The sequence below is a fragment of the Chanos chanos genome, chromosome 4, assembly GCF_902362185.1.
Source record: "Chanos chanos chromosome 4, fChaCha1.1, whole genome shotgun sequence".
In the NCBI taxonomy this organism is placed as follows: Eukaryota; Metazoa; Chordata; class Actinopteri; order Gonorynchiformes; family Chanidae; genus Chanos; species Chanos chanos.
This window is the reverse complement of record NC_044498.1, coordinates 46,238,758-46,261,469: the sequence shown is the minus strand read 5'-3', so window position 1 is coordinate 46,261,469 and position 22,712 is coordinate 46,238,758. Positions and strand designations below refer to the sequence as shown.

General features: G+C 41.9%; 1 protein-coding gene across 1 annotated transcript in view; it reads left to right on the top strand.

Annotated features, from left to right (window-relative positions):
- The first annotated feature begins 1,849 nt into the window (after nt 1-1,849).
- srbd1 (S1 RNA binding domain 1) overlaps nt 1,850-22,712 on the top strand; it is a 53,450-nt gene continuing 32,587 nt past the window's right edge. The window contains exons 1-13 of the mRNA XM_030770439.1: nt 1,850-1,914; nt 2,120-2,420; nt 2,651-2,890; nt 3,567-3,733; nt 3,963-4,080; nt 4,289-4,427; nt 5,080-5,176; nt 5,452-5,617; nt 11,666-11,769; nt 13,082-13,189; nt 13,849-14,006; nt 15,520-15,610; nt 15,940-16,047. Of these exons, the coding sequence (XP_030626299.1) occupies nt 1,850-1,914; nt 2,120-2,420; nt 2,651-2,890; nt 3,567-3,733; nt 3,963-4,080; nt 4,289-4,427; nt 5,080-5,176; nt 5,452-5,617; nt 11,666-11,769; nt 13,082-13,189; nt 13,849-14,006; nt 15,520-15,610; nt 15,940-16,047 (1,862 nt within the window). The remainder of the gene's footprint in view (nt 1,915-2,119; nt 2,421-2,650; nt 2,891-3,566; nt 3,734-3,962; nt 4,081-4,288; nt 4,428-5,079; nt 5,177-5,451; nt 5,618-11,665; nt 11,770-13,081; nt 13,190-13,848; nt 14,007-15,519; nt 15,611-15,939; nt 16,048-22,712) is intronic.

Sequence of the window (22,712 nt, the reverse complement as noted above, 5' to 3'; positions counted from 1 at the left end):
AGTTCTGATCTTAGAGCTGGTTGGATTCAAGACTGAATTTCACTGCCAAAGTAGCACAAAGTCACCCCCCCAACCACCACCGCTGCTCCCTCCACCCATTTAAAAATACTACTGAAACAGACAGCTTCACTGTTCAAATCAGGTTTGGGTCTTGTTGTCCTCGTGCTAGCCGATCCCTAACTTTTTTTAAATTGAGCTTTAGCAGAGACACAAGGTCTAAGTTCCCATAAAGGATATTCAGGGAAAAAGGCCACACTGTGTGGGGTCAAACTGGAGAAGTGGCATATCAGCACAATGGTACAAGCACTGCTTGCTTACCGGTTGGCCTTATACTTGAAAGCAAGCACTGTCGTTTTAAAATTCAGAGCACATTATCAGATTCTAATGGACCATTAGGCTAATACATACAGTAAAAGCAGCCTTTTCATAATCCTAACTTTGCCCTCATTAAAGCTCAGTTATATATACTATACATAGCAAATGTGTATCTTGTTTGGGCTGATGTTTGCTTTGTGGTAAAAGATACAGCGTAGGATTCTGTGGTCGAAGATGAAATCTCTCTGGTGACACAAGACATCGAAACCCAGGTTTGCTATAGGGGTGTGTTATTTCTGGCCTAGAAGAAAAACATTCTGTGTGACTCTCTTGACATACTGTAGATAAGAGCTTTACTTAAGAAAATAGCTGTAAATGTTTGTGTGTCAGTTTGTCAGCCTGTCTGCCTGATGTCCCAGTGAACAATCACGTGTGTTGATTTGCAGGTGGAATATTATTCGTCTGGTATCTTGTCCTGTAGTGAGGGAAATACGTCCTGAATGTTGGTCTTCCTGTACTTTGTTAAAAGGATTGTTTTTCTTTGTAAAAACAATTGATTATGTTAATTAATGGAAATTAAACAGCCTGATTCTTTTCTTCCTCTCAGAAAAAATTTTTCACGACTTAATGCTTTTTGTGGCATCTGGTTTATTATAACTCCATCTCTACAATGATGACTGAACTGAAGAAATGTATTTCCTGGACCGTTGTTCTTGAAATCGTGAATAAAGTTTTACTGCTTTCTTCGAGTCTGTGTTGATATCATATCTATATGTATATCTTGGTGACTTCGATTTTACTGATCATATATTGATGTTTTTTTTCGTGTGTATTTCATTTTGTTATAATCTTACTACTTGTAACAGGCTAGACTTTTATTTTGAAAAAGAAAAAAAAAAAAGCAAAGGAAACGTCGTAGGCGAGAGATGAGTTGTTGGGAAGGTTGACATTTTCATCTCTTATAAGCAACTAATGTGAGTGTGGGTGACAGAGTCAAAGAGTTGACAGGCAACAAAAGAAGCAACGTGAGTGCCTTTTTACAGTGTCACGCTTTGATAACCGTACCGCATATACTGCACCAAAGGCGTTAGGATATAACTGAAGTTAGATAGCAAACATGCTACCCGTCTCCTGGACCACATCACCACCACGCCGCGCTAAATTCAAATTTGCACCTCTCTTTTGTGCGAAGACTAATCATATTTCAAAGTACCATACAACCTTATGTCAGAAAGCCATGTCTTTCCAAACAACCATACAGCTTATTAAACAACACAGGCAAACTGTACTTTCGTAATGGTAATGGTAACAGTAACAGCTAAAACTGGAACAAATACTTAAACAACATTAGCTACAGCTGCCATGCAAAGACTTCATGCTCAGGAGCTATAGCTATAGTTACGTTGCTAAATTTGAGAGATAACCATTGAGTGTTACTGTAACTATACATATTCATGCTACACGAAAAAAATCATAAAGCATTGCCTGTGTGTAACCTTGTCTTAAGTCAGCGGGCTTCACTTATCTGGTCAAGATGATTCGAAGAACACGAACGGTCAAAGTTTATAAGGAGTCAACGTCTGACGAAGATGATGACCCGTAAGTCCCCCCCCCCCCCCTTCATTTTCTCGTCTCCCCCCTGTGTGTTATTGAAATAATCTTATTTTAACATATCTTTCATGAGATATGAAGGTGTAGAATGTGTGGCATTTTAACTCACGAATGGTTGCGGGGATTATGGTCAGTTCTATTCTATGTACATGTCAAAAATTCTAGTCTTATAAACTTCACTCTGCATCCCAAGGTCAAGCATGCCAAAGAATGACAGTAAGGAGGAGTGTGAGGAGGAGTGGATACCTGATTCGAAGGAAGATAAGACCAAAGGAAGAGGGAGGAAGAGGAAAGGTGAAATGGCTGAGAAGAAGCCAGTAACAAAGAGAGTAGCAAAACCCAGAGAATCCAAACCGAAAACAGAGAGGAAGTCCAGAGCTCCCAAGAGTCTTAACACAGTGAAGCAGGAACAGGCACCCAATGAGGGACAGCAAAGCAGTGATGTTGTCAGGGAGACAAGGGTACCTCAGCAGTCAATGAACGTCAAGGAGGAGGTAAGTAAAACTTCCTTGTAACAGTTGCATATTCCAGTGTTTTTTACGGATTCAGATATGGTATTCTGGGAGTAAATGTGAATCCGGTACCAGATATACTGATATGCTGCTTTATCATGACCAGAGAGGATCCCAGAAATCAGTCGCTGATAGTATTTTATTATACTTTTTTGTCATAAATTTTACACTGATTTAACAATATGACCTGTCACTGTTTTTCTGCATTTCAGAGGCTGTCCATCAACATTTACAGCGAGGGAACAACAGGAAGCGGAATGGCTGAGGGGCCGTGTTCCAGTAAGCAGCTACCAGTGATGAAAAAGGAGGAACCTGAGGAGGACTTCACCTTCGATGAGCCAGCCCAGAAAAAGCAGAAGACCACCAGTGCCCCCGAGGGAAGACGGGCAGCCGCCGTTAAGTCAGGAGATATTTTAGGTGAAGGGCTTCCGATGAACTGGGACCCCATTAAGGTTTGTTACTTTTTTTTTTTTTTTTTTATCCTCCGTTTAGCACAATATGCCATGAAACATGTAACTGCCCTCAGTGGTCATTTCCTCTTGTCAAGGGCCACACTCTGTCTGGATACATCATTCTGCTGAGAGCCATGTAGTACTCGGGCTAGTTAGATACACTGCCGGGCCTAAAAAAAAAGTCGCAGTTTGGATTTGGAGCCTCTGGAGGCAGTGTTATGCTTCAGTTGGTCAGGTCTAGGTGTTATGTGGCAATAAAATGAAGTCAGCTGAGTACCTGATTGCACCGAATGACCAGGTTGTCCCATCAATGGATTTTTTTCTTCCCTGATGGCACGGACGTATTCCAGGACGACAATTCTAAAATTCATTGGGCCTGTGAAAGAGTGGTTCAGGGAGCATGAGGAATCATTTTCACACATGAATTGGCCACCACACAGTCCTGACCTTAACCCCGTTGAAAGTCTTTGGGATGTGCTGGAGAAGACTTTACGGAGTGGTTTAACTCCGATGAATGCGACTCGGAACAGAAATAAATGTCGTGACGTTGCCTGAGGCTGTCGAAACGATACAGCGGCGAAGGCATGCCGTAATCAAAGCTAAAGGCGGTCCAATGAAATATGCGACTTTTTTTTTTTTTTTTTTTGAATCACCACTTTGTTCTGGTTTTTTTTAGGTGCTTGCTGATAAGACAGGTGTGGAGACATGGGTGTGTGCCAATATCGCCCAGCTGCTACATGAAGAAAACACCATCCCCTTTATCGTACGCTACAGGAAAGAGCTGATTAACCACATGGATGCAGATGCTGTCAGAGACGTGCAGTTAGCACTGGAGGAACTCAGGTGAGAGTCTTGAAGGAAAGACTGGTGTGACTGAGGGGTTTATTTATATGATGTAAGATGAAGAGAAGGAAGCATGAGGGAGTAGACAAGCAAGTGAAACACACAAGGGAGATCGGAATGTGAATAGTGTCAAGTTTGTCCACTAGATGGCAGCAGACACCGTTTAAAAATTGTGACGAGTGTGTCTTGGTTCACTGATCTTTGCCTTGTGTGTGTTTGTGTATTGAAGCTCTGTGTCAAGAAAGGGCAAGTCCATCACGCAGACACTAAAGAAGGAAGGGCAGCTCACCGCTGAACTGGAGGAGGCTTTGAAAAATTGCAAGTCCGCCGATGAACTGGACCATGTGGTTAGTCTTTGACAGAGGTATTTCCAACTCTGTCTCTGTGAGTGTGTGGCAGTACACCAAACCGAAAGCATAAAATGACATGTGGTCATACATTTCTTTCCTGGGAGATTTTTTTTTTTTTTTTAAACCAAATTTCTCTTTTTGAATCAATCTGTCCAAGTCTCCCTCTTCCTTCATACCCACTTACACTGACCCTGTGTTTATGCAGTATTCCCCCTACAAGAAAGGCAGTAAGCTATCGAAAGCGCGGCGGGCAAAGCAGCTAGGACTGGAACCGGCGGCGTTGGCCCTGCTGCAGACTCCTCAGACGCTGAACCTTCACTCTTGGATTCAGCCCAACACTGAGGGTACGTTCCAGCGCTGTCCAAAATCGGTCCTGTGCGGCATGCATCTGAGTTTGCAGGTTGCGGATGTCCGTGGTCCAAACTGCTGATCATCCACACGGCGCACAGAATTCACAGGTCGTGGCCCGACCCGTACTGGCGATTCAAAACGTTTATTTCAGTTTTTCAGCTTTTACTCAGTGATGGAAATCAACCAGATTTTGAACATCAGCATACAAGTGCTGCTGTCTGATATCCAGCCAATCCATGATTCAAACACCAGTTTGTTTCACACTGAGCAAGGAGCTTACACTGCGTGCATGCATTTGGGCACTAGATGGCAGCAAAGCACTGTGGAATTCAGAGTAACAGACGGTTACGACAATGAGGTTATTCACTTTTGCCTATTTACAAGCAATTGCTGAACATAAGAACTATTATAGATGTTCACTTTTATGAGGTAGTTTTGTATGGTTTTGAAGTTACCCATATTTGGTCTTATTCTTGTCATGTTCAATGACTGAATTGTGTGCGCTGGTCTTTATTGAGACTTTTTAAGACTTTTCTACTTTCTTCAGCTTAAATCTACAAACGTTCTGGCCAAGAATTCATAAATTGTCAAGTCAGGGTATCCTGTAAAGTTGTGCGTGTCCTTTCATTGACTCCTTGCCTTCAGGTCTGTCCACCGTGGAAGATGTAATTACAGGCATAGAGCAGATTCTGGCGGATATGATCGCCAAGGACGGCGAAACCCTCACCTACGTCCGTTCACTGTGAGTCTCCCATTTTCTGCTCTTGTCTTCTCTGTCACGTTTTTTTTCACACAGCAGCGTCTTTTGTTTCAAACATTATTATTTTTTTCCCCGTGATCATTTCTTTTTGTACGTTGCGACTTAGGGGTTGAGGCCGTCTGACGCTTTCCCTTGAGCTCTGAATCTTAGGTCAACCCTGACACTGAAATGATCTAATACACCCGCTGCTCATCACCTTAGTGACTTTCCCCGTGTGTGTGTGTGTGTGTGTGTGTGTGTTTTGCGTTCTCTCACAGGTGTGAAAAAAGCAAGGTAACCATCCAGTCTAAAGTGTCTAAGACAGCCGTGAAAGAGCAGCAGCAGTATAAACAAGGGGATCAGAAGAGCAAACCTAAAGACGTGGACAAGTTCCTCTTGTATTCTGACTTCACCTGCGACGTCCAACGCATCCAACATCATCAGGTCAGAGTTTGAATGGCTTTCTCACATGAGCTTTATTCCTGGAAGAAAACTGAACATTCACCAGATGCTGCTAGTTGGGCCCCCCTCCCCCCTCGCCCCGAATACACACAAACACACACACACACAAACACACACACACACACACAAACACACACGTGTGATTTGATCCACCTAACATAAAAATGACAGGTGGTAATCCTTGTGCAATACAGTTTGACAGCTTCCAGCGCCTCGATGCCAGCTATCGGTCGTGATCGTGGTTGTTAAAATGTGTTAAACGGTATAATATTGTGTCCAGGCTAAAATGGTGATGTGTCATGTCCGTTGTGTAACTGTCAGCTGAGGAATTTGGGGCAGTCTGCCTCACCTCTTTGTCTTTCATGTTGGCAGTCAGAGGCTCTGGGATGTTTATTTTGAAGACGTTCCATTAGAAATCTGTTCTATTCTGTCAGAGAAATATGCAGCCTGCATGCCCTGTAAACTGAGCTCTCTGTCGCTCTCTCTCCCTCGCTCTCGCTCTCTCTCTCCAGTCCAGCTTGCCGTTTAAACACACACACACACACACACACACACACTCTCTCTCAGTGCTGTGACATTAGCATAAGTCCTCTCCACTACTTTTTAATGTGCTCCTGTCAGTGAAGGTTAGTTCGCTCCTTTCTCCTTGCACCACCCCCCCCCACCCCCACCCCACCCCCCCCACACACACCCTACACACCCCCCACATCTCCCCCACCCCTGTCAGCTGGTGGCACCCGGGTTACCCAGAGTTGGTGTCTGGCCACATGTCACAGCGGCTCTGTCATCCTCTCCGCCCTCCTTACTTCTCTTTGGCCGCTCCCCCTATCCTCCAGTCATTCCCCCCTCTCCCCCTTTTAGCATATGTGACATGTCCCCGTTTGCGTGCCTTTGGATTAGAGGCTAAGATTGACAGGCATTTCTCTGTAATGACAGCTGCTTGTGGGCCTTCGCAATGACTGAGTGAGAGAGAGAGCAAGGCAGCGCGTGTGCGTGTATGTGTACGTGTATGTATGCGTGTGTGTGTGCGTGTGGGGGTGCGTGTGCGTGTGTGAGCGCGTGTGTGTGGGCGTGCGTGTGTGTGTGTGATGTAGTAAGTGCGTGAATGAGTGGTGAAAGGCTTGTGTTCTTTAAAACGTTGACTGTAGCCGTTGTTAATTTGGTGATGCAGATGTCAGCAAGTGTTAATTTGAGCTTGCTGTGACCTGCAAGCTGTCACACTCTGGCTAAAATGAACCTTTTCGTTGTGTTTGGAGGGAAGAGAACGGAATGTGTTGTGACAGGAGGCATGTGTGGACACACACACTTGCTTGTTTTATTTAGCACATGTGCTGTTGGAGTGTATTAAGACTATGGAAGTGTGTGTGTGTGTGTGTGTGCACGTACATGTCTGTTGCAGTGGTCAAGTGTGTTGCCGAGTTAAGCTCTGCTCATGAAAGTGGTCTTGTTTCCGTGATAGTCTGCATAGGAGTTCCTGCTTTTAATGGAATACACAACCGAAAAAGCTCTCAGTTTGAAGTTGATTATGGCCTGCATGTATTGGCATGGGTCGTTTAATGTTGTTAATGTAACTCCTTGAATTAGGTAACCCTCGATTAATTCTGATTTATTGTGGTGATCAAACCCTCTTTGAATCCCGGGGTTTGACTCAACCAGTAATTCTAATTCTGTGTACCCTTATACTGATCAAACTCATTAACGAATGTGTAAGTTAAGCCTATTTTGAACTTGTAGGTTTAAATCAATGTATTCAGATGTCTCTCACATGTTTCCTTTGGTTTAAAAATGACATTAGTTGTAAGTTACACTTGTGAATTCACTTAATTGCATACTTTGAACAGTTTAAAATTTTGTGTGTGTGTTGTCCTGGATCGTATTCTCGGTGACATGAGCATTTACGGCAGGGCAAGAATTATATTTAGACCTGGATATCGGCTGGTATTTTCTCATACACGCAGGGTCAGCCCCCCTAATGAGGCCTCACATCACAATACCTGAAAAATCAAGTGCGTGCGTGTGTGTGTGTGTGTGCGTGTGTGTGTGTGTGTGTGTGTGTGTTCGTTTTGGACTGAGTGCTGGAACACACGCCGTCTGTGGGCAGCTGTGGCTTTCCAGAGGTGACAGATGTGTTCTGACAAGGTGGCTGTCAGGTGACCATTCTCTGATTGATTGTTAAGCATTTCTCTCCATGGCCACCACATTAGCCCTGCAGCTGCGACTACCGTGTGACGTTCCCGCACAGCGGGTCATTCTCCGGGCATAGACACCGTCTTTCCATCAGACACACACACACACACACACACACACACAGACCTCTATTGGCTCACCTGCTAAAAAACACTCCGTTTTTTTTTTTTTTTTTTTTTTTTTTCCTTTCATGAAACACCAATGCAGCGCTCACACACCAGATGTAAAAACCTTAACCCTCGGACAAGGGAAGAAAATCAAAATGAGGTCAAATGCTTTTGTGACTCCTTTTGTTTTTCATTAAGCACACGGTCCTGTGTGTTTTACAAAGTTCAAATTCACAGGCTGTGTTTGTAGGAGAGGACAAACGCAAGTACGCTTCTCTCTGAGTCACAGCTTGAAAGAATGTTAGGCTGGGTTTGGTCTGAAATACACAATTCCATTTAAACGCATGGCCTTTTTTTTTTTTTTTTTTTTTTTAAAGGGTTGTAAGGGATGATTGGTTTCATGTGGTGCATTATAGAAAACTTCGCTTTCAAGTCATCTGTTCCTGATTGTCGTGTTTCTTAAGATTGTCATCGCGTTTAGAAATGCGGGGGGGGGGGGGGGGGGGGGTGGCCAGTCACGTTACAAAATGCTGTCGTGTTCTTGTTCGCACTTATCCAGTAATGAGAATTTGCGTCGATTTCTTAATTAGTCCGACGATTACGCTACTTAGACCACTTATTTATGAGGGGGACAAGAATGATGTGGATTTTTTCTTCCCCAGAACCGTGACATCTGCAGAAACAATTTAACAGCTTTCTTCTTTCTTTCTTTTTCTTTCTTTTTTTTTTTTCTGTCTGTCCTCTCATTGCAATGCACATTTATTGTCTGAACCACAGACATTTTGATGCAATCACTTTTTTTTTAAAAGGTGGTATCTGGCTGGATTTTAAGTAAATGGTCAACATTTTTTCTGAGCACGTTATATTATGCAGGATATCAGTTTAACTTCATTCTCTAACTCCGATCCCGGAGAAGCTCATGGCTCACAGTCTCTCCTCCGTTTGTGTTTCACTGGCTCTAATAAGATTTGAGTTGTCAGTCCTCTTGTCTCTGAGTAGCCTAGAGTACAGTGGTACTCTAATTCGCCCACATAGGACTAATTGATCAACGTCAGTATTTGAGGGGCAAATATGGATAAGACAATTGTCATCCAGATGTGTTTTCCCTAAAACGCAAAGTGTGCCGTTTGTGATGGATATTTACTAGACACACTGAAATTAATTGTTTAAATGAGTTGTGGACTGTGTGATAACATGGAGTTGTCTAATTCTGGTAAGTCTTGTGTGAGGGACCAAAAAAAAAAAAAAAAATAGCACATTTTTGTTCCTCGTGTTTTATAAAACATGAGGCTTTTGAGTCAAAGGTCTTTTATGGTCATTTAATATCAAAAGATGTTTTGGGGGCGAGTTTCACATTTTACTGTTGATCAAGTCCACAGATCATTTTAACAGCAACCTTTTCGTGTCAGGTTCTTCAAGTTTTGAAAACAATTTTTTTTTCCCAGTATCTATCGCACCTCCTGTTTTATTTTCTATTTCGAAACACAATTAACGTATTAATGTGTTTTTTGTTGTTTTTTTTTTTTTTTATTACTAATTTTTTTTTTATTGCCATTGGATAGCAGAATAATCCCATCATCCATCCCTAAATCATTAGATTGTTTTGAAGGTTTAAAGCTCGTGAGATCACTGCATATATTTTTTGGATAAATGCTTGGCCTGAGTTATTTTGCGCTGTGTACGGTCATCGGTGTGTTTGGAGCTCCGTGTAGTGTATATTTATTTTCCGGCACATGAGCAGATAAAGGGTTTAAAGTTCAACCTCCGTTCTTGTTTTGCTTGGGACTTTTCTCTTTCTCTGTTCTGTGGTCGTCCCTCGCTTTTATTTGGAGAGTAAATATTGAATTGGAATTGCTCAGTCTTAAGAATAATATCCATCTATGTAACTTGCATTCCTCATATTTTTACAATTATGATATGATTGTTGTTGAGAAACCCGATCGGTCCAGTGTTTTACTTTTCTCCGTCTACATGAATGTGTCACATTTGGATTTCCTTCCTTAAAGAGCGGGTCAGATTTTGTCCGACCTGTAGCAGACAACCGAAATCTCCCTCAGAAACCTCTCTTAGAATTCAGCTTTAATGTCAGCATTTTTTTTATGTCAGAGAGAGAGAGAGGAAAAAAAGACTTTTTAAGCTGCTTCACATGTTTTTGTTTTTTTTTACCTTTGCCTTTATATTCCTTATTGTCATATAGAGAGGGCTACACATACACATTGAATAATTGTTCTAGATAAGAAGGGGATGTGATTAGGAGCTCAAAAGACTAAGTGGGGGGTTTGGAGGGGGGGGGGTAGAGGGAGGGAGAGGGGCTATACAAGTTCACTACAGGAGCATCTTATGTTATTGTACTGTTTTGTGAGGATTCCTAAAATGGCAATAAAATATGTTCATATAAAAAAAAAAAGAAGAAGAAGGGGACGTGAGAGATGATGGAGCACAACTGCATCTCATCGCCTCTACGCTGATTACACATTAGAAACGTGGGTATTGGAGTTCTGACGCAAACTCACTTAGATACACTCTAATTCCAGCGGTTGGCGTTGACCTAAAGATGTGGGGCATCGCTCTTTGAAAGGAAGACGTTTGGACCCGGACGCTTGACGCCGTGTGAGTGTTACGTGGCCTGAGCAGTAGCTGTGGCAGTGTGCGTTGCCGTGTGAACTGTGATTGTGATGATACAGGTGTAGTTTGTAGGGAGAAGCAGCTCACCTCCCCTGAGCAACTCCATTTTGAACTTGACATGCTTGACAGTGGCACAGGTAGCTGTCACATTCATCTCGTGCGGTGTTTGCCGCTAGGTTCTCTCACTCTCTCTCTCTCTCTCTCTCTCTCACTCTCTCTCTCTCTCTCTCTCTCTCTCTGCCTCTCTCTCTCTCTCTCTCTCTCTCTCTCTCTCTCTCTCTCTCTCTCTCTCTCTCCCTCTTTTTCTCTGTCTCTCCTAATACTGTTTGTCAGTGGTATTGATAGACACAATTAGTCGCTGACTAATTTAAAGGTTCAAAATGAATTTTGAAATCAGTTTACTTAAGGAACCTTTGTCTCTGTCTGGTTTGGAGACTGGACGGTGGTGGTGGGGGGGGGGGTTGGAACAAAAAGTTCGTGCCGTGTTTGACTATTTCTCGATCTCGTGCGAAACTTCAAATGTGATGAGCATCGCATGAGAAAACCCAAGTAAACAGCGTCCTCAGGGCGAGAAAATGCCAAAATAAGGAAATATAATTTTCATCATATTTCTTGCTGCATTAATTCACATCTTGATCAGGCCATTAGCTGTTTAGTGATGTGGAGGGCGTAGATGCCTTCTCGGTAGTGGTCGGGCGGGGTGTATACGCGCGTGTGTGTTTGGAGGGGGGGGGGGGGGGGGGGGGGGGGGGGGGAGGGGGGGGGGGTTGGTGGCAGCATGGCATTTGTCAGCTCTGCTCTTCCGCTTCGAGTCCAGATTGATGGGTCATCTCTTCCCTCCCTCTTTCCTTTCAAAAGGTTTTCCTCAGAAAAGGTCAGACACTTAAAACTATTTGCTTAACAGCATGTCACTTTGCCTTAGAGGGCTGGTGAGAGAGACGAGAGGCAGGCACTGGAACCGTTTGAACAGGTCTTTACAGAGTGTGCGCCGGTTTAAGGAAGGCATTGGAGGGGAGGGGAGAAGGGGGTTGTGGGCGGGGGCGGCACCAACAGTGCAGTCCCGTGCCTGGCCTTGTGTCGGCTGTCTCAACAGGTTACCCTCTCCTCACAGACACTGGCCATTAACCGAGGGGAGAGTCTGAAGATTCTGACAGTGAAGGTCAACATCCCCGACTGGGTGAAGAATGACTTCTGTAGGTGGTGCGTCAACGTCAGGTCAGTCTCCCACCAACCACCAACCACCCCCCCCCCCCCCAACCACTACATACACACATGTTCAAGCTCTCTACTTTCCTCCACTTCTGCCCCTTTACAGCAGTATAATTTGACTATGGTACATACGCACCCAGATCTGGATAACAGTCAGTAATATGGTGAAGTTCAAGAGATCTTTTGGGTGTACAAGTGACAAGTGAGCCGCTTTCAATACCAAAAACTCATTAAAAAACAAACAAGGAATTTTGCAAGGAACCTTATGTGTTTGGTGAACTTCACTTAGTATTGCAGATAAGAAAGTCACTTGATTCACATCTTCTAGAGAGTATTTATATAATATAATATAATATAATATAATATAATATAATATAATATAATATAATATTAAATAATATAACATAATATGATAATGTAATATAATGTAACATAACAAAATAATGTATGTTCTGTAAATGTTATGTTACTGTTTTGTAATATGGAATAATAGATCTGAATAATTGTGACATAGTTTTGTAATTAATTTCTTTTTAATTTTAACATTTCAACCAAATTGCTGGGAAAAAACGGCTTTGTCTTTTTGTCTTTTTCATCCAGTTTCTTCATTAAGTTCAGCAATTAAGGACTGTACATCTAGTAGTGACAAATATCAAAGTAATGTGAAAATATATGTTTTGAAATATCTGCATACATTAGATTTTCTTTTTGCATTTTTTTTTATCTTGTTCATTCTGATAATCTGGCTTAAATGTGTTGAAAAAAAACAAACATTTTTTTTCCCGTGTTGAAGATGCCCTGTAATTAAACCCACCATCTCAGTTCCTCTCTTGGCTTCAGTCAGTCTGCTGGCAGAAACCCCAACATCAGATCCTCTCTTTCTCTGTGTGTGTGTGTGTGTGTGTGTGTGTGTGTGTGTGAGCGTGTTCTTGTCTTGTCACTTTCAATATTTATCTGTCTGTTAAAAAAATATTCAGAATTTAAAATAAATGTAATTGTCTTGTACACCTAATCTTTTTATTCAGGCTTTTTGAAGATGTTGTTTTATATGCTGAAGATTATTGTTTTATATACAAGGTTTCATATGTACCATGCACATCAAAAGATTTGATCTATTTTGAAATCATTTTTTCTTTTTTTATCAGTCAGCCCAATAATGCAATAAAATATGTTATAATGTCTCTTTTACAGAATTATATAAATATTTATATCTTTTACAACTAAAAAATTATACTTAAAACAGTTGATATGTGAAAGTGGATAGTGTGTAAGAAGTGTCCATGTCTGAACGTATAAGAGAAAGATGCTTGCTGTACAGGTGGAGACCACAGGGCTTTGCTCGGCCGGAGCTGATGAAGATTTTGAATGACGCTGTGGAGGATTCTTATAAGAGACTCATATTGCCACTGCTCATCAGATCCTACAGGTGCGTCATCTGTCCGAATGATGCTCGACAACATTTATTCTCAGAAAAAAAACACTTTTTTTTTCCCCACTTATAATTTCATAGAATTGACTCTATATAATAAGATGTCATAACAGTCTTGTGTGCTGTGCTGAAACGAATTGTCCGGTGCATAGTTCATGTCCTTTTTTGCTTTAGACCTAATTTTGCTGACCTAAAACATCCTTTTTTCAGTGCGATAGTAATTTCATTTTATTATTGTTTATTAATGGTGATCTAAACATTTCTTATTCTCATGGATTATGGATGTAGCGAAAAAGACATTTGCTATTCATTTCAAACGAAATCATGTTCTTTCTGGCAAAGAGCTTTTGTAAATCCCCAGATACATTTCATCATTGACATCATTTAGGTTGTCGTACAGTGACACTGATGTATGTGTTTGTGTTTTAATATCTGGTTTGTTTCTCCTTTGTCACAAGACTCACTGACCTGGTTTAAATTGCTGCATAAACTAAACAGAAACGTTCCCTTGTCCATTAGATGGACAGGTGGGAAAAAAAAATCACCTTTAAAACGCTATCTAAATGAAGAGTGTTTATTTATGTTTCATTTGCTTCTCTCCCTTCTTCCTTCATTCATTTTCTTTCTTTCTTTCTCTTTCTCATTCTGTATCTCAGGACTAAACTGACCGCCAGCGCAGAGAAGGAGTCTGTGGCCATGTTTGTGCGTAACCTGCGTCAGCGTTTGTTGATGTGTCCCGTGCGAGGTCGTGTCATAATGGGAATAGACCCGGGCTTCCGGCACGGATGTAAACTGGCTGTCCTCTCTGCCAACGGTGAGAGTCCCCAGCAGCCCACTCTGAGTCCGGCTCTTCCATACGACTAAATCAAACTTAAACGTCAGCATCAAAAACGGGCAGATGTATGATAATAAAAGAAAAAATTAGAAATGTCCCAGTTTTCTCTGAAGACAACTCCAAATTTTATATTTATCATGACCTTGAATTTTCAGTTCCTCACCTGGAGAGTTTTCTATTCTAAATTTCTATGTTTAGTTCATAGGATTGTGTTTTTCCCCCCTCAAACTTAAAGAAGATATAACACTTAATGTATTGAAATACATTTATACATACATACATCTTTTTGAATTAATACAAATATATATTTTTTTATATTTTTTATATATTTTTTTATATATATTTATATATATATTTATTTAAAAAAAAAAAAAAGCTTCAGATTGAAGAACTGCTGTGGACACTACATTTGTATTTGATTTTAATCTGTTTCTGAGGAAATATCTGCAAAGGAACCTATTTAATTTTTTTTTAAACTATGGTTTTCAAAGAAAATGATTTCATCATTTGTGTTTTTAATCATCTTTATTCCCTTTACTTGAGTGGAATAAATAGTGGTTGTCCTGGTTCATACCTCTTTTAACCAAAGCCAAGACAAAAGGTGATGTGTTAAGAGCCATGGGATTAGTGTACAGCATGTCAGAGAGAGGCTCAGAAAAAAGCCTGAGATAGATACTTCAGGTTTAAAAATGACTTTTTATGCATCCCTCACTACTCTCACGTAGTTTCCTTAAAAGAACAAAAATCCCCGTTACATTTCCCCCCTATTTCTACACCGTTTTAAATATTAATGCTGATTTTTTTTGTTCAGTCCTCCAAATTTAATTTAAAAAAAAAAGAAAAGAGAGATGAGCATTTTTGTTCAGTCACCCGATTTATTCATCCTTAAGAGTTCTCCTTATACCTGCCCCTGATTGACGTGTTGGAGAGCAAATACCTGTTGGGCACTCGGTGTGGGGTGGAGTCCACACTGTGCCCCATCGCAGGCGGTTGATCGGCCCGGCGGGTGTGTGTCTGCTGGTGTTGCCTTGTTTTTCCCCTCTGCCCTGCAGCACCACCTCATGTGTCCTCCACACACACACACACACACACACACACACACACACTCTCCACATGCAAGGATCAGTGTGACAGTGACAGGTCTGTGGGTGTGTGTGGTCACATGATCTCCCCCATCCTGAACTGTCCGAGTGGATCTGTCATACCTTCATCAGTACAGGGAGCAAACAGCAGTCCTTGCCCTCCTGTGGAGAGAGAGAGAGAGAGGAGGAGAGAGGGAGTGAGAAACAAGTGAATGAAGAGTTGAGTTGAGAGGTGAAGAAAAGGAGATGTGCAGGCATTTGCCCCCGCCCCCCCCCCCCCCCCCCCCCCCCCCCAAAAAAACTTGTCCTCTCATTTTCTCTCACTTCTTCCCTGGCTTATAAGCTCACAGCCACTCACAGTGAGCCTTTCATCTCTTCCCGTCTCCCCCCTTCCTATCTCTCTGTCTCAGGTCAGATCATACACACAGATGTGGTTTACCTGCATGGCTCGGGCAGACATAAGGAAGCTGATAAACTGCGCCACCTTATGATCAAACACAGGTACTGCGGCCGCAGCCGCCTGAGCGCGCTGCCTCAGTAGAAATGCCACACGCACGCCTCACAACTGGTTTTAAATACTGACACATATTTTTGTCCTTGTTAAACTGATTACGTTATGGGCGATGGACAGGGACAGAATTTTCTGATATGACTTTGTGTGATGTGGTTTGTGTGTGTCAGTATATGGTATAGTATGTGGTAGGATATGGTGATTTAGTCATTATCCAGTGTAACTGGACTGTTTGAATGCATATTATTGATGTTACATACGTATATTTTTCTTCTTTTTTTCTTTTTCTCTCTTTTTTTTGTGTTCTCTGCTCACCAAGCTGTCAGACTGTTGTCATAGGTAACGGCACAGCATGTCGGGAAACAGAGGCCTTCTTTGCTGACCTCATCAAGAGGCAATTCTTCTGCCCTCTGGATGTTTCCTACTGGTAAGAGATTCGTATGTAGCAGATCTATCTATCTCAGAACGACTAACAGTCAGTTTTATACTCAAGATATTTAAAGTGAGCACTAAATGTTGGAGTGCTGTTTGTAACTCAGCTGTTACGGGCAGACGGTGTCAAAAACGTAGAACTGGGCTTTGAAGTAAACTCAGGTGGCTTTTAAATGTTTCAGCCAAATCACAATATCAAATTCAGAAGCGCTTCATCAATAAACTCAGAGGTATGAAAATAGTTGTTGTAGGAGTAGGGAGGAGAGGAAACGGGACCAGTTTGGAATGTGTAACTCTTGTGGGTTTTAAATGACATCTGGCCCTTGTTTGACGGTCTCTAATTAAAAACAAATATTTCTCACTGTCCTTCAAACCAAACCAGTCTGACATGTTCACGTCCAACCCAAATATCGTCTGGATCTGGGATCTTCTCTCTCTCCCCTTTAGCTCAGCAAATGTTTGTTGACTTTGGGGCTCTCACTAGAGTGGCGTCCAGAACCGCTCTGAAGTAGCCATTTATGGAGCCCAGTGACGGCGGTTTTTGGTGTAGCGCTCCGACTCTCTCAGCGCAGCCCAGGCCGGTTGGCAAGTCCGCCTCAGTAATTCTCGTTGAGGCATGATGCGTCAAAATTGACATCTAAGGCTCTCCGCAAGTGTATCCATTTCAACCTCCATTCCAGAATGGAAGTGGAGGGTTTGAAAGATCCCATATATGCAATGCTACCTCTTATGTCTGGCTATGAACACCACAAACTCAAAAAACGTAGATTTGTTCATTTGTGAATCCTGCCAAGGATTCACAATAAGAGAAGTTCTGGTTTGAGTGAATTGCTTATTTAAGCATTTTTTTTTTGTCTCAAACAAGTGAGACTATACATAGTTGCTTTTGAGGAGGATTAGGACAAAATACTGGGATGCTGATTTGTCATTATACATTGTTTTATATATTATATATGCATATAATATATTTTTATTTTATACATATGTAATAGTTCTAATAATGAAGCAGAATATTATGTTAATGCAGTTTCAACTCGTCAGTATGTCTGGTGCTCTGGTTTAGCACAGAATTGGAACGACAGCAATCAGCAGTAGTACACTTTGTATGTCCAGCTCACACCGTAGTAGGAGCAAAGGAACAAATCTGTGAAATAACATAGCATTGCTTTAGCCTATAGAGTATATATGACAAAGACATGCAAATATATGGACAACAACAAAATGAACAAAAACAGGGGGGGAAAGGAAGCATTGATAGTAATAGGTTATCTGGTTTCTTAAAATGTTACATGTCATGCATAAGTAGCTTTAAGATCTAGTTTACCTTTCGGTATATTAACGGAAACACTGTTGGATCAAAAGCTTTGATTTGGAACATATTCAGACAAGCATCCAAAAAGGTGTTCAGGCTCCAAACAGGCATGATTTATTGTTTGTTTCGAGAGTTAGATGGAGTTAGAATTCCAGCGCTGCCAGAATCAGAAAGTTATGGCCTGCAAACTGTCATCACCGGCAAATCATCCAAAAGGTCATTACAGTAATCTAGACCACTAATCACTGAAGCATGTCCTGACAGCTTTGTTTCATCCTACGTTTGGAGAGTTCTTACTTGTACGGGTCAGATCAGTCTCTGTTTGACGTGGTATCACTGAACGGAGCTCGCTTTGACTGCTGTAAACTCTGAGACTCACACATCTGTCATTCACTTTACTGTTGAACTGCCAAGGGGGTTTTCCTTACAAATAAATTTCCTTTGATTTCCATTTACTGTAAAACCACCCAAAACCAATCAGAGAGGGGTTAGTTTAGGCATGGTTCCAGCTGAGGCATTATGGTTCTATCAGACACTGGTTTACTTTTTTAGGCTCGCAGATTGTTCCAGTTTAGGACCTTTCTTAGGGCTTTGTTCCCGGGCGTAAAAAAAAACGAGCTTGTACCCGTTGAGAACACGCTGTCTTTCCTTCAGATTTTTGCCAGTGTTTTATTTTGAGAAGCCTGACGAAGGAAGCGTGTTGAAAGAGATTCAAAATATTCCTCTTTTCACTGATTTCAGAAGTACGTTTCCTTCGGGAGTGTAGTTTTCCTTAAGTCATCAAAGTGTTGTAACTTCAGCAGTGAAGGGGGGGGGGACGATCATTAGAGATGAGGGATGACCTTTACGTCGCTGGTGACTACATGTCCCAGGAGGCTTTTGGTCTTTCTGCGTGACCCTTGAATGATCTCACCACACGAGAGTCATCCTAGCGACCAACAGAACAGGCTGTCAAAGCATTTTTAAACCCCTTATGTGACTACTACCAGCCATCTAGCGCTCTCTCATCGCATTTTGAATGCTTGAATGAAAATATGAATAGCTACAGCAAAAAATATCACAGTGTTCTTACAAACGCTAAAATGAGAAGACGGCAGATGGGACGCTGCTCCACAAAGAAAGGCAGAAGACTCGTTTCATTGAACAGTCCTCCAGCCCTCTGATGATAAATGCTGCTCTTAAATAGTCTTCACCTTGTCTTACTTATTTTGCATTTCAGAGACTGATTGCAATCCCTGCGTCGGCTTTTGGAGAGAATAGAAACCACTGATATGAGAGGCATCTCGCTAACCGCGAGTCAAAATTCTGCGTAAATATGTTTCTCAGCTGTGTCTTCTCCTCACCGCCGTGGTCCTAACTAAAACTCTCGCGCTCACACTCAGTGAGTGGATCATAACCTGGTGTGAAAAATCGACAGAGTTCCCTGGAGTGGAATCACAAATATGGTGTTTACTAATAGCATTCTTTTGTTCTGAACTGTGCAATGTCTTAGAAGTTTAGGTCACCAATATGGTATATGATTGGCTTTTTCTGACTTGTTGTCTCTTTTTTTTTTGTGTGTGTATTTTAGGTTATGTGAGATGACAAATATAATTTTCATTTGATGTGTTTAGGCTTTTTTTGGGTTATGAATTTCAGGTTCTGTATGTACTGCCTGGGTTTGCACTGGTTTTTGCTTCCTTCCTAATGCTTTAATGTTAGTATGTTAAAATTGACAAACATACTTTTTTTTTTCTTTTTTTAAATTACTGTGTCATAGTTAGTGTTTGGGCGTGGTGAACTTTTGTATTTATAAGCCTGATTTACTCTGAAAGCGCAGTGACTTCCCCGCACCGCTCCGCTTTGTGCCGCGGTACCAGTTAATTAAACCAGCGGCCTCATTTGCACCGTCTGTTATCTGTCTCCCCGCTCCTCAGCTTCATAAAACTCCTCCTGGTGCCCCCAACCCTCACTCCTCTCTCCCTCCCTCCCTCCCTCACCCCCTCCCTCCCTCCCTCCCTCCTTCCCTGTCCCCATGTCCCCCTCAGCCCTCTCCTCCTCTTTCTTCCGCCTGGCTGCTTCTGTGAAACGACAGGCAGCGCCAGCAGTCCACATGTGGTAATGAGCCTCTGGGACACAGGCGCCACAACCGCCTAGGACCTCTCAGGAAACTGGCACTCTCTATTTAAATGGGCAGATGAGCGATTGCCTGTTGAGTTGAGCCAGTTCCTCACTTTGCCTTATCATGCACTCCTCACTAATGTTAGGTACCTTTTTTTTTTTTTCCCCCCATTGTAGTTAGTTGATGTGGTCCGTCGACTGTTTTTGTTGATTATGTAGTGACTGCCTTGGATTAACACAGTAGCCTTCGCACGTTTCTAAGCCCATGTCCGCTATTGACATATCCCTGTTTTTCGCATCATATTGTCGGTTTTGGGTCCCGGGAGCTACTTTAACGTGTCCTGTATGGACTAGTATTTTTGTGTTATCTTCAAGTCACTAAAAATTCTTACCAGATATTTCATTTTGTGGACTTGGTAGTCATTTCTATTGCTCTCATCTCTCTTACTGATATACCTAATTGTTTTGTGGTAACACAACTGATTACAGTTGACCTTTCCCTGAACTTGTCCGTTGTTAGGGTTGTGACCTCATTGAGTCTAATTTAATATATTCACTCTGGGATTCCCACTTGGATCTATTTTTCCACACTGGAACCCTGCTGGTGCTTTCTGCGACACCCCTCTTTGGCAGCTCAACTCTCTAAGCCATCTCCTTTTATCTTTCCAGACAGTTATAGAGTTGTTTGTATCAAGAAATGGAAAGTCCCTCCTAATCTGTTCTTACCAAGGTTGTAATTACTCCATGGCAGGGACTTGTATGTGTGTGTGTGTGTGTGTGTGTGTGTGTTTCGTGTGTTATCCCCAACCTCGAGCCTTATCATGACTAAGAGCCCACAAAATGAACCAAATCAAAGAGGACTCGCAGAAGAACGTCCTTGACTGTCACGGCGTCTTTGTAGAGAACTATCGGAAAATGGCCCAGACAGCTATGTCACACACTGTAAAGACCCCTGCATCATACTCTCTTTCTCAAAAGCAAGATAACATCTTTCCTCTCGTTCCACCTCTCCAAAAAACTGATTTTTTGTCTCAGGCGCTCACTGAAAACTTGTAGGATTAAATATTTGGCTTTCATACATATAATATGTGAACAACAGTAATATGCACCTCTGAAGAACTAAAACTTTATGAATGAACTGTTAGGGTTTTATTGAACCTCTTTGATTTATGGCTGGTGCGTGTTTCAACCAAAGGTTTGCCTTTAAGCCAGTTAATGATCTCATTTAAAAATCAAACCAGCCAAAAAAAAATCATTTCTGTAATATATCGACGATTGTTACCATCTTCATTATTTCTTTGGGTGTATTAAAATTATTTTAGACGTACTTTCTCTTTGATTTTGCCTTTCAAGTTGTGTTTGCCACAGCAAGATAAGACCTTAGAGATCTTGCACCACCCCTCCCTTTGATCATTAGCTGACGTTGTGGTCCTTCAGACTGTTGGGTGATACAGCGGTCAGAACGGCCCTGGTTGAGTTCCTCTCGGCCCTGGTGGTGCCTCTTGTTCTGTTGTGTCCCTACAGAATAAGATGACATGTATCCTCGTTAATGAGGGAAGCCTGGAGTGATGACACTGACCGATCACATCAGCTGGGCTCTCAAGACAATAATCTTGATACAGAGCCTTGACTGCTGACCGCTTGGACAGTCCTGTCAGGCTTACAGGCAGGGGCGAGGAGGAACGGCTGCGCTGTTTGCCCTAGGCCATTCTCTAGCCACCAGCCGTCCAGTCTGCAACAATCAGGCTCAGTTAGTACGGGAATGTAGCAGAGTTGTAAGAGGGGCCATCTCTCCCTATCTCCCTGAATGTGTCTGTCCTTTTTTTTTTTTTCTCTCTCTTCTCTGTATTACTCTTTGACAGTTTGTCTGACCTTTCTTTCTTTCTTTCTTTCTTTCTTTCTTTCTTTCTTTCTTTCTTTTACTCTTAATCACCCGGGCTGCTTCAGGAATGCATTGAACACATTAAAGGAATTTTGCCATAGCTTGTATTTTGCTAAGACAGAAGTATTTAATAAGCTTTGCAATGGACAGAACATTTATCACAGTGTTAGCTAAGTGATCGCTGGATAGGTTTAACAAAAGACTTGCGATCTTGCTGAGCATACTATTGGTAAGGAAGAAATCATTAAAGCATTATATGGAGAGCAGAGACTGGTTATTGTTTTTTTTTTTTTCCTTTGTAATTGACAAAGGGAACAATTTGATCGCACCTCTCAGACACAAGTAGACATTGCTGAATTTTTAGGTTTAAGCTATGAAACTTTGACATTTTTAAAATGATTGGCAACATTCGGGTGGAGAATTACATGTCTAACTATCACTGAAAGTACAGTTGCAAGTTATTTTTGTTTTGTTTCAGTTTATGCTTTCCAGGAAAAGGAGCACATCCAAGACTGCATTATTAAGTGTATGTCCTATAAGTGATTATCAGTAGTGTCCTGCTGTACACTCTGACTGACTTGCGACTTTTTGTCAGCTGATATTAGGCTTCTATGCTACTTTGTTTTCTGAGTCACTGTCATTTGTAATCTCAGAGTCCTTTCCAGTGCTCTGTCTTGAGGTAATTAATGCTCTTGGAGTCCAGTCTGCTCCAGGTAGAGTGAGATCACCCCTGGCTGGGAGGTCTTCGATGACAAGGATATGGCATCAAGGCATTTTGGCTCCAGAACAAGAGAGGATTCTGGGTAGGGTGATTAGGACAGTGAAGGAAAAGGAAGAAAGATAATTACTGTCACAACCCCCCTGCGAGAGGCCCAGTGAAGGTTAGACGTCTGAATCATAAAGGACGGACAAATGCTGGAGTTCTCCAAGGTACTGTCCTAGGGCCGTCATGTTTTTCATCCACGGCCCCACATAACCCAACTTGTCATTCCTACAAACAAACAAGTCTTTCTAAACATCTTTTTATTTCTCAGTTAATGAGCTTTTTTTATATGTTTGATCTAAGCAGTTCCATTAGCTGGATTGTAAATGCTATAGGGATGAAAACAAACACTCTTAATGCCTGTATCTCACAAAATCAGTGCTGCTAAATGGTCTGTGACAGGACGTGAAAGTACACTGACAGTTTAAAAACATTGTATGATAGGAGTCTGCCCATGGCCAGTGTTTCAGGCTTGTTCAGAGGGTTTCCTGCTGACTGAAAATTTTCCAGAAGAACTCAAATACATTTATGTCAGTTTCATTCTAAGTCCCTCCACTCGGGATTATAGATCCTTTCCAGTCAACCGTGACACTGTTCTTTAAG